The sequence below is a fragment of the Lampetra fluviatilis genome, chromosome 16 (assembly GCF_964198595.1).
Source record: "Lampetra fluviatilis chromosome 16, kcLamFluv1.1, whole genome shotgun sequence".
NCBI lineage: Eukaryota > Metazoa > Chordata > Hyperoartia > Petromyzontiformes > Petromyzontidae > Lampetra > Lampetra fluviatilis.
This window is the reverse complement of record NC_136290.1, coordinates 11,205,801-11,220,160: the sequence shown is the minus strand read 5'-3', so window position 1 is coordinate 11,220,160 and position 14,360 is coordinate 11,205,801. Positions and strand designations below refer to the sequence as shown.

Below are 14,360 nucleotides of genomic sequence, written 5' to 3'. Positions count from 1 at the left end.
TAAATTGTCTCAAAATTGTACACAAAACTCGCCAGAATGCGAGCGCCTCTTCACTATTGAGAGATAGGGAGCATTTCAGACATTCACCACCACCCCCCTCCTTCCCTTCGGACCATTGCTCCACATGCCCTTTTCTGGATGCCTTTCTGGAACGGGAACACTCGAAGGGGGTAGTAGGTCATTCGCTCGGGGTGTGTGTGTGGAGTGGGCCGGCAAGGTTGGGTTGGGTTTGTGGGAGGCAGCGTTTGAGGAGGGGGTGACTGTGTGTGGGGGTGGAAGGGATTCGTGAGCTTGCAGGGAGAGGTGGGGGGAGCAGACGAGACGGGAAGCAACGCAGCTGCGGAGTAAATTTAGCAGCATCACGATGATTTTAATGACGCGATCAACAAAGACGTCAATTGTTGAGGTCACGCCACCACCACCATCATCATCAACACAGCGCTCGGGAAACGGAATCCCAAAGAGAGAAGAAACATCGCCAACATTTCACCCCGCCTGAGACAGAGTGCAGTGGTGCAGGAGCTTTACCGCTGCTGGAGGGAGGAGAGAGTGGCGCTGCGTTTGGTAGGGTCAAGCGGTGGTGGTTGTGGGGGGGGGTTAGGAAGGACACATGCATTAACCTTTACTCATTCCTCTAGGCTCTTCGGACAGCTACCGTTTAAAGGTGGAGGGGATGGTGCCGGGGCAGGGGGGGGGGGCATTCAAAAACTCAGTGGGTGGAGGGGGGGTACAATAGGCCAATGACAACAAAGTTTTAACACCGAGTGCTAAACGCTAAACCGAACGAGTAACGACATCATTTGCATTTGTCTAGATCGTGTTTTCTGTTCTAGCTCTCACACACACACACCTCCCTCGCCACGTATATATGGGATAATAAAGGCAGCGATGCCCATCGCTTAATTGGGGATTGTTTTGTTTTATGTTGTCCACCCACCCCTACAACGATTGAGCACTCGGGTGTGCAGATTGCAAACTCATCTATTTTTAGAACTGCTTTTTGTGATTCTTTTTTTGTCCACCTCCCCCCCTCTCCCAGAACCTTCAATTAGCACGGTTGGCTACGTACGGTACGAAAAAGGTTCAACATGCACACACACGCTACGGGGCTGTCTGTGGATGCGGTTGTATGCGCAACGTGCCAGTATGAAACATTCCAAAAACCACATAGAATGACATGAACGAATTTTCGTTTTAATGAAACATACGAATCACTACGTTCATACACATACACACATCGACAGAGCTGGCAAAACATTTACTTTGAGAATCATGTTACAATTGCAAAACATTAATTCTCAACTCGATTTTGATATGATTATTCGTCCTTTCTCTTGACCCAAGACCTCATACCAGTATAGCTCATATCTACTACACAAAACACAATGGTGCCACGTTGAATGACAGCCTGGAATTACTCGAAAAAACAACGATATTAATAAAAGATCTTTTGACACAAAACTCCCCATACATCTTTATAAGGCCATTGCAAATGTGTACAGTATCCTTTTGCTTATTTCTGATGCATTGCTATCGAACATCAATATCAACCTAACACACAAAGCACACACACGCACACGCAGTAAGGCATGTTCAACTTAAACTATGGATTTTGACGATGGGAATTTTTAATTGACGGAAATGATTTTTTTTTTTGCTGAACGCACGCAAAGGAGACAAAACAAATCGAGGCTTTCTTTAGACTTTTGAAAGCCAATTCATATTGTAAAAAACAAACGACTCGTGGTAAGCTCTCCTCCCCCTCTTCGCACTGCTCATTGTGATGTTTTGATAAAGCTTCACCTTTGGTCCTCAAAACGGTGCAATAAATGCCACGCCATTTGTCATCCTAGCAACGTGTCCCATGTCGCACGTTTAACATGTGCAAGTTGGGGGGGTGGGGGGGCTTTCACTCCGGAAGAGCCCCTGTGACGTAAATAGCGTGAGCTAGGATGGGGCATCCTTTGTTTACTTACACGCTGTTTATCAATCCACCTCTGGATGAAGGCCTCATCACGCCGTGTTGGTCATGAGGCTTGTTTAATACATACTTCACCACGCTGGTCAGCGCAGATTGCTGATGGGGGGACAAGACTCATTTCACCACCACTCACATTCGCCACAAAACATCAACTGTGCCTGGGAATCGAGCTCAGGTCGCCGGATTCCCCGAGCGAAGTGTGCCAATCCTTTGTTTACATTTCAGAAAATAAATGTATATAAGAGGCATAGCCCAATGCTTCATGAATAAATATCATATCACCAATGCTTCAATAACAATATACAGTACAGTGTATATTAAAAGGACATTTTCCACAAAAGAAAAAAAAATCACATTTTGAATACGGATTTCAAATTAACGTGGTAAATGAGACCTCCCAGAAATATCGCCTTTACCCGCTGCAACACGAACCCGCGTCTGTTTTTTTTCTCTCCGTATGCATCCGCGGGTCTTTGTTGTACGAGAAAAAAAAATGAAATAAAACAGGGCTTAGCGAGGCATGAAATGATTTTAAACTCCATTCTGAGGCATGATGAATAGTTGGCAGGGCATCGCAAAGCCCATTTCTCCTGATTGTTAGTAGTGCTGCCGGACATTAATTACATTGTCGCCGTCGAGCGACACGCAAAGCCGTCAATGCCGCTGCCGACGCTCTGGTGGATAAGCTTTGGGTAAGACTCGAAACTCACGTCAAAAAAACATACATAGCGGTGAGAATTGCAAATATTTGTTGAAGTCAAAATTCCCCTGAGCGGCCGAGCCGGCTTGTTTTCATATTGGAGACATCACCAAGCAATCTCTGTGGACACCCAAAGCCACCCACACACTGTTAAGATATATCCGGTGAGTGATCATCTACAAAGTTGAGTGAGTACATCTTGTTTGCGCCTCTTCATGCCAATTTTGATTTAGGTTCAATCACCGATGGGGGCTCTCGCTATGGTGAAATAAGTGGTCAACCCCTCAGACAGGTTGAACAATGCATCCATCATTATGAGGGCTGGTGATATTAATTCTTGCAAGCCACATGCGTTCAGGTGGATGATATAAAACAATGTAGTGTAGGTGCATCACCGAATGACCTTTCGTCATTGGATGAGACTATTTTAAAGCGATGGTATTTGTTGTTGCCATGAATTCCTGGGCATTCAACAAGAGGTGGAAATTCTTCACTTGTATGAGCTTAGCTTCCAAATTTGCATTTTATCAAATAAAGGTCACAATTTTCACCGTTTTGTCTTTTGCAGATTGGTTTTATATATTTATTCCCTACTGGTTTATTGATTGTGGCAACCTAAATTACCGCACTGTGACATACATCACGTCCTGGAAAATTGCTCGTTAAGGCGCTGAAGTCAAGGGTAATGGTTCAGGGACATGTGAACTGGGTTTAAACAAAGGTAACCAAATAAAAAAAACAATAATATAAGACGAAGCAATGCGTGGATAACCACAAGATGATAAGATGGACATAAGATGAAAGGGATATATAATGACCACCACAGAGCGAGGCCTCACAGGTGCTGTGATGGCACACACACATCCTCGCACGCACACACACTCAGGTGCAATATATTTCATGCAATTTGTCAAATAAAATTTAGGATTTTTTAAAGAAAAAATATTTCAGCTCCTTGGAATTTTAGCACTCCCTAAAATAGAAGAGATCAAGATTTTTTTTTTCGGCAGACCTAAATGCATCTTGGTGTGTTTAAGTTATGGATGAAGACTACAACTATGTTTTACCACTGCACTGGCCGGAAATTAAGAAATGTAGGCACATCAGGGGTGGGTGACTTATTATATGAATTACGGTATAAACAGAAAAAAAGTTGAATTTTATAATACTAAGAAGGATAAACTATACTACACATTGATACCTATGAAAAATTGCTTAAGTAATGCGTTCACGATTTACTCTTTAATTTGAAGCGTTAAATTATACATTTGATACAATCTTTGTTTTATTGCTGATGAAATGCGAGTTCCAATTTTAATGGTTAATACAATCATTTTGACAAAGCACCCATCCCTAATTGCACGTTTACTGCTGTGATTTATGTAAATCAAAGCAGTAAACAATTAACTGTATGGCAATGTGAGGTGCATGTAAGTGACAGTGCCGTCTAGAAATTAACACATTTGAATAAAAATTGTTATGTTCAAGTAATAAAATTGTGCAATTAAATAATACAGAGCAATAATTACTATTACGTCTGCCTTCACAGTGCAGGCACGCACAAACAAAAGTGCCACGTCATTGCAAGTTGGAAATATATTTCCTCCACATTTATGCCCTAGCAGATAAACGTGGGGGACGAATAACCTTAACATTACTTTATACACGCTATTGCATTTTGTTATAAAGCCAACATTTAGTTCATCCCAAATCTGCATTAAAACTTATCACCCATCTGTAGCCATGAAGCCGGCTTCATTGTGGCAGGAGGTGCACAGCTCTCAATCCCACCTCCACGAAGGAATGTTCGCGTTTGCACTCATGTCGTTGCATGGTGCACTGCAAAAGGTGGGTGGGTGGATTAGTTTTGGCTGCGAACCTCCTTCCAAAATAACGCCACATTTGACAACTATGTACACGGAAACACTTACGTTCACAGACATAAACTTGATTTGAAAACATTTATTTACCACGTGACTCCAATTTCCACTCGACCGTTAAAGTGTAGCGACGGGGGGGGGGGTGACAGATTAAACGAAGTTTGTACACATTCATCGCAAAGCAACGCAGCACAACAACAGGAGTCCACTTCGATTTCACTCGCTGCGGACGTTGAAAGAGCCGCGTTTAAAACGCGGCAGTGCCCTGCTGCCGGTTCACCGCAGCCGATGAAGATGTGGACAGGCCTCCGGAATATTGATGAACGCACCGTTTTGGTCCGTTGGGTTAGTTTGGCGAAAACAAAAGCGCAAAAAAGAGGGTCAGTTGTTGCCGAATGCGTCTCCGAGATTGTGTTGTAAAACTGAAACGGCGACAGAAGTCGTCTGCTGCTCAGAGGTCGTAACCGGGTACCCGGTACCCGTACCCTACCCGATACCCGGCTACCCGTACCCGGCCAGGTACGGGTACCCGTTTGCGACCCTGGTTCGGCCGGGTACGGGTACGGATAAGGAATCAAAACCCGTTTGCGACCTCTGCAGTGCTGCTGCTGCTGCAAAAATGAACTAAAGGCATTTCGTGGCGACTCGGTAGGCAGGGCGTCAGACATCGGTCTCGACGTTTCTGTTGATGCAGTTGTGGTTGAGCGGCGCGCAGTTGTCGGGCTTGAGGGGCAACTTCACCTTGAAGTCAACGTCGTTGCTCACACCGTCGTCCATCTCCATGTACTCGGACCTGCTCATGGACGGGCTCCTGCTCTTTCTGCTCTCCTCCTGGTGCGAGCAGCTTGAGACGTGCAGGTAGTTCGCGTGCTCTTCGTTGTCCGTCTCGCGGTGGTAAAAGTAGTTGAAGTTGGAGACGATGACGGGCACGGGGAGGGCGATGGTGAGCACGCCGGCGATGGCGCACAGCGAGCCCACGATCTTGCCTCCCACCGTCACGGGACGCATGTCGCCGTATCCCACCGTCGTCATGGTTACGACGGCCCACCAGAAGGCGTCGGGGATGCTGCGGAACTCCGAGTTTTGGTGGTCGGCCTCGGCAAAGTAGACGGCGCTGGAGAAGAGGATGACGCCGATGAAGAGGAAAAATATGAGCAGGCCCAGCTCTCTCATGCTCGCCTTCAAAGTCTGGCCCAGAATCTGCAAGCCCTTGGAGTGCCTGGACAGCTTGAATATCCGGAACACTCGCACCAGCCGGATCACCCTCAAAATCGCCAGTGACATTGCCTGCTGGCCACTCCCTTGGTGCTTGGCCATCTCGGTGCCAAGGGTAATGAAGTAGGGCAGAATGGCCACGATGTCAATGATGTTCATGATGCTTTTGAAAAATCCCGGTTTGCTGGGGCACGCAAAAAACCTCACCAGCAGTTCAAAGGAAAACCAAATGATGCATATGGTTTCCACAATAAAAAATGGATCAGTGAAAGAGCTGCCATGCATAATTTTTACCTGCGTGCCATTGATGTCCTTTGTTGGGAGAAATTTCTGTTCCTTCTCGTCCCTGAATTCAGGCAGAGTCTCGAGGCAAAATATGATGATGGAGATGAGAATGACCAGTACGGAAACGATGGCAATTCCCCTGGCCGGGTTGGAGCTCTCGGGATATTCGAACAGCAGCCACACCTGCCGCTGGAACTCGTCGGACGGCAGCGGCTTCTCCTCCTCCTTGATGAAGCCCTCGTCTTCCTGGAACTTGGCCATGGCCTCGTTGCCGAGCTCGTAGAACTTGATCTCCTCACTGAACACGTCGATGGAGACATTGACCGGACGCCTCAGCCGCCCGCCGGACTGGTAGTAGTATAGGATGGCGTCGAAGCTCGGCCGGTTCCTGTCGAAGAAGTACTCGTTGCGCAGGGGGTCGAAGTAGCGCGACCTCTTGCTGGGGTTGCCCAGGAGGGTGTCCGGGAACTGGTCGAGCGACTTGAGCTGAGTCTCGAAGCGCAGTCCCGACACGTTGATGACGATCCTCTCGCAGTACTCGTGCGTCAGCGGCTCCGCCGTCTCGGGGCCATCTTCAAGCAACGCGGCGTCGTCCATGGCGTTTGGACAACCGTGCGGGGGTCAGGCTGGCAGGCGGCAGATTTCAACGAAAAATTACGGCGGGTAAAAAGCCACGTGGAATTTTAAAATACGCAGAAAATCAGTGGCAGCGCAGAAATGAAATAGTATGTTTCGTATAAGTAAGAGTGAGTGGTTGTTAATATTTTAGTAGGTACTGGTGATTTTAACGATCGTGTTGACTGGGGTTGTAATGTCATTGTCAGAATTTGAATGGCAGTTGATGTCGAATTTCCATAATTTTGACGACGATGTCACAATTCGTTTATGTTTAATGGCAGGCGATTACAAATTAGTGAGGGCAGGCGATTACAAATTTGTAAATTTCAGTTGATTTTACATTGCATGGACATGCAATGTATAGTAATGCAATGTATGCTGAACATCTTTCACACCGTACGTAGCGAACCGTGCCAATCGGAGGTGTTAATCGGAGGGTAATACTGTAATAGCATGCGTCTTGACAATATACGAATGAGATTCAATCGCCCTCCACCACCCAGGACACACACCCTCGACAATGGCACATGCTCCTCCGTTGTATGATTACTGTTGCCCTTGCTATCATAAACGGGTAAGCAGCACCAGGGCAGATGAGCCGATTTATCCGAATTATCGGGTCAAATGTAACCTATTTACTTTTTCCATTCTCGTGATTGTGACCTCGTTTGCATGAACTCGGCTTGCAAAATGAATCCTCATTCATTGAATTTGGTGGCCTGGTCTAGGGGGACTTCTCCAGATAAATTTACATTCAGATTAGCTGCTTCTTAAGTGGACAACTGCACGTGCAATGCTAGCATGGCATTGCAAAACGTATCACATGATTAAAAAAAAATCCCAAAAGACTAATGATAAACAATGGTAATTATCAAAAGCTAAAGCAGGTTGGTCTGGTTAGTACTCTGGTAGCAAACTGCCTGAGTATACAGGACAGTACTAGGATATACTGGGTGTTCTGGGCTTGGGCCGTGCAGTGGCCAGTAGATGATAGTACAGCAATGGATTCTTGAATCTATCTGTGCAGAGCTTGGAGTATCACCTTCTCGCACGCATCGGTCTCGTGAATGAATATGCATGGCCTGGCGGTAGTGTGTTCACCAATTGTTGCAGAGGATCACGGTTCGAAACCAGCGGCCGCCCTGATTAATACTGCAGTGTGTACTAACTGCACCAATACTCCAATTCGCACGGTTGGCTACATGGAAAAGTTCAACCTACATCCATACAATACTGTACTATGTGCCGTCTGCTTCACAGTGGACGTTATGAGTCCCGTGACGTCATTCGCTAGAGTAAAACTATAAAAACTTAAAACTATATTATATTTCACCAGGTAAGGCACATTGACCTGGCTATCCCAAATTATATCTCAACAAAGTGGCTTATCACATGGAAATTTACAGCTGCCAAATACTAGAAACGAATGTTGATTCTAACGAGGAGAGAAAACCCGGAGGGGCCGGATAAAAAAAAACACGTGAAGATAGACATGCAAACTCCAAATATACAGGCGTCAGGGTCGGGATCGAACCCTCGGCTCCTGTATACCAGGCGAGGTAGTTAACATCTCGCCACAATGGTGCTCAGTAGGCTACTGCGTGCCGGCATTATGGTCCAACTTTGCCAAATTTGAAATGCCAGCAGATTACTTAATTAGAATATCCAGATTAAAAAAATGCCCTGATCTGCATAAACTTGCCAGCACCCTCCTGAAAGTCATGAGGCTCAGTGAGACCTTCCTGGGTAAACAAGCATAATAGTCTCAGTGTAGGATCCTTCTAATTAAGAGGCTGATAACGCAGTGAGGCTTTACTACGATGGGCACCAGTAACGCTAGTTCACTCAGCTGCTGCTTAGCAAGGGAATGGGGGGCTCGTGGTAGTGTAGTTTAATAAGCTCACCACCCTACGAACCTGGCTACCCCATTTCGAATCCCGCTCACGACCGACAACACCAGTGACGATTATATGAACCCCTCCTAGGCGTCCCCTAGGTCGACTCAGCCTCAAATGGGGATCTGGTACGGTGTGTAAACATCGCGACTGGGGAGACAAAGGCGGTGGGGCGTGTGACGCTGGCCACCCACCCCTTCGTGTGCCGTGCCGGCCTTCATAGGTGCTCGCAAACAGCACTTGCCCCCGACAGTTTAAGTGGATCGCTGTATTGCGTCAAAGCCGGCCACTAAAGGGCAGTGGTATTTCTTAACTGGGCAGACAACTTGTGAAACGCCTTAACGGGCAGCGATGTGATTATAATCGTTGGTATAACGGCACGTGCGTGCACTGCATACACGCACACACACAGAGCCATGTACATTACGCGTGTACAGCCGTTGTCCTATGGAGTGGGGCTCACCCTCGCCAATAGAATGCGGAATGTATTTTGTCATCACTGGCACCAAAAAACAAAGCTTTTCAATCAGCGTCGTCTCGCGCGCTCCATTGATTATAGGCGATATGCTGTTGTTTTTTTTTATTTTAAAAAACGTTATATATAAAAACGAATCTACTAAGACAGCGAGAAAAATCGACACGGTTCTGTCAACAGCCACCTCCCCCCCCCAAAAAAAATTAAAAAGCGCATGCAACCTGTTTGAATGCTTTATTTATATATTACAGTGAATGTCATAAAAGGCGTGTGTCGTGCACACCGCGCGTACCAAGGGCGATCCAGTTACAGACACCCCACTATAATAATCCGGATAAATAATGGGGGGCGAGGGGGGATTGGAAATCCCCACAACATGCTATTTAAAAGCCTCTATAACGTTTCAACGCACTTATTACATGTTAACACTGTGCTCTGTAAGGTATGGAAGCTGTTACTTCCACAACACGCAAGCACCTTCTGAGATTAAAGCGAATCACATTTTGAAAGCAGCAGGGTGTCCGCAAATGCATTGCATCCCTGGATACAAAGCACGTGTTTTGTGTTACAGACACTTACAACTCACCGGTTCTGTCGCCGACTCCGTCTCGCCGACTAACATCCGACTTGTCTTCACCATAACGCACGAAGCGCCGCTTATCGTACATGCCCTCCCCCGCCGCCACCAATAAACAGGAAAAGCAAACGCAACAATATCACTGTGTCCGCGTACACGGCAAATAAGCGCCTAAGTCGAAACTGCGTTCGGGATTTGCTGAGAATTGATGCACATGACAAAATTGGGACCAAAAATAACAGCTTGAGAGTAGACTAAAGAGAGACCAAATGTATACAGATGCGACACCAGTGAGCAAAGATGATGGTGGTGGTGGTGGCGGTGATAATGATGATGATAGTGGTGGTGGTGGTGGTGATGATGATGGCGATGTACCAGATGGGTCTCTATTAGCAGGCGTCCCAGTGCTCGCTACATCTCTGGCGCTCTTCGCCACGGAATATAACCCTTGACACAGCTCACGGATGGATGGTTGTATGGGGGGATGTGTGGGGGGGGGGTACGGGGAGACGGGGGAGGGGAGATGAGTGGGGTGGTGCCTGGGGAGATGGAGGGACGTCGTTGCATAGGACACGGATGGAAAGGAATACACACTGAATACTCCACTGTAATATCACGTTTTGGGTTTTTTTTATTGAGTATATAAACTTAGTAAACCGCAGGATCGTTCTATGTATGCATCGTATGACATACTGGACACTTGCAAACGAGGTGTCCCAACTCCAGGTCAAATATATTCATTAATTGATGAGATGGCGGAGGCTCGCAGAAGAGGTCTTCATCCAGAAGTGGATTGACCAAGGCTGACGATGACAAAAAAGCCACTCGAAGTAATGTGCACATTACACAGCATGTGAAATTATTGAACCGTTGGAATTAACTGATTTGAAATATGTCTGGAAGATGTATTTACTTAATGATTGCAATTACGCGTTATATATTATTTTAAACTCAATTGCAATTTTGTTTTATTTCTCTGGTTTGTTTTTCTGAACTGAAATATGTTTGTCCCCTTCTTAATTTGAACCGCAGTTCTTCCTTTTAAAATAGTATTTTGTCTCGATGTGTGTACTCCTCGCCTGGTTGTAAATGTATTTCATTTGTGTATATATAGGGTGGGCAGGAAGTCCCTATACTGTACCTCTATGGGTCCAGATGATCAGTTTAAGATAGGGGCGGAGGGACTTTCCACCCACGCTGTATGTAAACAATTCAGGGGACCTGGAAAATAATTGATCTTTTTGTATACCTAGAGAAAATGTTATCAAATAAAGAGGTGAGGGAGAACAGGTTTGAGTGCTTTTTGAAAAAAAGTGCAATTTGATAATCAAAGGCAACATACGAAAGTATAAAATGGTCCAATCATTAACACGAACAGAAGATGGAACAAAAACATATACAGATGCTGGGAGAAATGCAGCTCTGAATTACACCCAGAGACAGAAAAAGGAACACGTGACTCAAAAACGAAATGTAAATTAGGAACATCATGATAAGAAAAGCAAGATGGTTTGAGTATGAGAAATTGCTGAGAGGGATGAATGGCCTTTGGCTAAGACTGGTGACAGAATGGCAGCCAAAGGCGAGAACGCAACTGGAATGATGGTCACCACAGAGATGAGATCAGCTCATCTGCAGGAGCGGGAATAATTCTGGCATTGTAAGACCATGAGAATTGGCTTCAGTCTGGGAAGGTCTTTAATCTTTTCTATGATAAAGAGGTCGTTCAATTACTTGTAATTTTATGCACCTGCTGTGTTCATATTTACTTTAAGCTCAGGCATGTATGTTGTCTATCCGTCGATCATAAGAAAAAGACACGCTTGTTCATAGATAAGTTATTTTAAGTAAACAGTCGAGCACCAGTTGCACAACTCTAAAAAGACTTCAAACGCTGAAAATAGTTTATTTGACCACGTGGCACACGTACTGTAACCACAATTGAAGGGTTAACTTCTGCAAATGAAAACTTGATTAACGTTAAAAAAAAACCTCGTCCATAAAGTAGGATCTGATTAAAAGTTAATAACTTAAGTGGATGAAATGTGAAGATTATACAAAACCATCGAGGGTAGATTGCCAATGAAATGGAACCCTTGTGAGTTCACTACAATAGGCGATTGTTTTCTCAAGCCACGTCGAGCTGAAGGACCTCAACTAGAGGGGGCCCGAGAGAGCCTCTCTATAGGGCATATCAGAGGTGGGACAAAGTCATTGTTATGCAAGTCCAAGTCGAGTCGCAAGTCATCAAATTCATGACTCGAGTCTGACTCGAGTCCAAGTCACATGACTCGAGTCCACATCTCATAGGTGGGACAAAGTCATTGTTATGCAAGTCCAAGTCGAGTCGCAAGTCATCAAATTCATGACTCGAGTCTGACTCGAGTCCAAGTCACATGACTCGAGTCCACACCTCTGGGGCATATTGGCCTACTCTTCCACACTGGTCATACAACTTGAAAGAGGTGGGACTACCCATACTTTACCACAACCACTTACGACGTGCCCATATTTATTCGGAACACCCATGCAAACATCTCACCAAAAGGCTATTGGTAGTTTTGGGAGTTGTACGCCCGTCTTGTGTATGAATAACGATGGTAGCATTGTAACTCGTCGCTTCCTTTGCAGAACCACCAATGTAAGTTGCGCCACCTTGTGTCCGCGGCTCAGATGTGCATGCTTGGAAACGAGGGACAGAAATATAATGCATAGATTCTAGAACATTCGAGGGTTAATTACATTCGAACTGTTTTTAAAAAAAAAGTGTGTTTAAAGCATGGCACGTGGCGAGATGTCATGATGCATACCTGTCAACCCATACGGGTTTGCCCGTATTCTTGCACAGGGAAATTGAGTTTCCAGGTCCATACGGTGTACAGCAGTTTCTGATGGGTCATTGTAGGATGAACATTGCGATTAATAAGGGCATAGGGTGACCAATAAGGTCTGAATTGGCCTGTAATAAGGTTAGGCACTGATAAGGGGTTGTCAGGTATGATGGTGCCAGGTGGTCAAGAAACTATGATGGAGTGGCAGCCAATCAATGCATGTTGCGCGTGGGTTAGCTTTGCAACTGTGGAGATGAAGCGATGAAATCAGATCGCTTGAAGGTGCCGGGTGGATTATTACACGGCTGGATCGTGAGAGATAGCGTTGGCTCGGGGTCGCCTTCATCCAGCCGTGGGTTGACCTTGGCTGATGATAATTATTCTCGAGGGATGAAGGAGGGGTTTCCTGTGAGCGATCGTGCAGTGCAAGAAAGTCCCACAGTAATTGTCGCCCTCTCGTGCTGAATGTGTGTACAGCGCCGCTGGCATGCAAAGATTACCGTTGCAAGCGGTTAAAATGCATTATTATTTCAATTTATATTAATGGAATTGTGTAAGACTCAATTATGCTGGTTCCATGCGCACTTCACGCGTTGGTTTTTTCCTCATTTGGGATAATTATAACGAGAAAGTATAGACAATAAATGAGGCAGTCTTGAGAAGACCAAAGATAACGCAAACAATAGACACACTTTGCCTTGCACACTACCATCACTAGGACATTTGACGTGCAGTATTTCAATCGTGCAAATTTGTCCCCCCCATCCGATGTACAGGAGGAGCATGCCCAGGAGCATTACGTCCACCCTTCGGATTAGCCTCTCCCAGAGGTGTGGACTCGAGTCATGTGACTTGGACTCGAGTCAGACTCGAGTCATGAATTTGATGACTTGCGACTCGACTTGGACTTGCATAACAATGACTTTGTCCCACCTATGAGATGTGGACTCGAGTCATGTGACTTGGACTCGAGTCAGACTCGAGTCATGAATTTGATGACTTGCGACTCGACTTGGACTTGCATAACAATGACTTTGTCCCACCTATGAGATGTGGACTCGAGTCATGTGACTTGGACTCGAGTCAGACTCGAGTCATGAATTTGATGACTTGCGACTCGACTTGGACTTGCATAACAATGACTTTGTCCCACCTATGAGATGTGGACTCGAGTCATGTGACTTGGACTCGAGTCAGACTCGAGTCATGAATTTGATGACTTGCGACTCGACTTGGACTTGCATAACAATGACTTTGTCCCACCTATGAGATGTGGACTCGAGTCATGTGACTTGGACTCGAGTCAGACTCGAGTCATGAATTTGATGACTTGCGACTCGACTTGGACTTGCATAACAATGACTTTGTCCCACCTATGAGATGTGGACTCGAGTCATGTGACTTGGACTCGAGTCAGACTCGAGTCATGAATTTGATGACTTGCGACTCGACTTGGACTTGCATAACAATGACTTTGTCCCACCTATGAGATGTGGACTCGAGTCATGTGACTTGGACTCGAGTCAGACTCGAGTCATGAATTTGATGACTTGCGACTCGACTTGGACTTGCATAACAATGACTTTGTCCCACCTATGAGATGTGGACTCGAGTCATGTGACTTGGACTCGAGTCAGACTCGAGTCATGAATTTGATGACTTGCGACTCGACTTGGACTTGCATAACAATGACTTTGTCCCACCTATGAGATGTGGACTCGAGTCATGTGACTTGGACTCGAGTCAGACTCGAGTCATGAATTTGATGACTTGCGACTCGACTTGGACTTGCATAACAATGACTTTGTCCCACCTCTGGCCTCTCCAGCCCACGCCCCGCCCCCACACTCACCCTGCCCTCGTTTCCCCCCCCCCCACCCTTCTCACCTATGAAAACCCTTGT

General features: G+C 45.9%; 1 protein-coding gene across 1 annotated transcript; it reads right to left on the bottom strand.

The window, feature by feature from the left end:
• Positions 1-1,013: 1,013 nt before the first annotated feature.
• LOC144936531 (potassium voltage-gated channel subfamily A member 3-like) lies at positions 1,014-10,091 on the bottom strand. The gene is made up of 2 exons (XM_078863707.1): positions 9,636-10,091; positions 1,014-6,687 (listed from the first exon to the last, which is right to left on the bottom strand). Exon 2 carries the CDS (start codon positions 6,656-6,658, stop codon positions 5,222-5,224), a length of 1,437 nt encoding a protein of 478 aa, XP_078719833.1. The 5' UTR covers positions 6,659-6,687; positions 9,636-10,091; the 3' UTR covers positions 1,014-5,221.
• Between the last annotated feature and the right edge of the window lie 4,269 nt (positions 10,092-14,360).

What these genes read in the sequence shown, in the direction of transcription:
- LOC144936531 (XM_078863707.1), bottom strand. Translation starts at nt 6,658, where the DNA reads ATGGACGACGCCGCGTTGCTTGAAGATGGCCCCGAGACGGCGGAGCCG.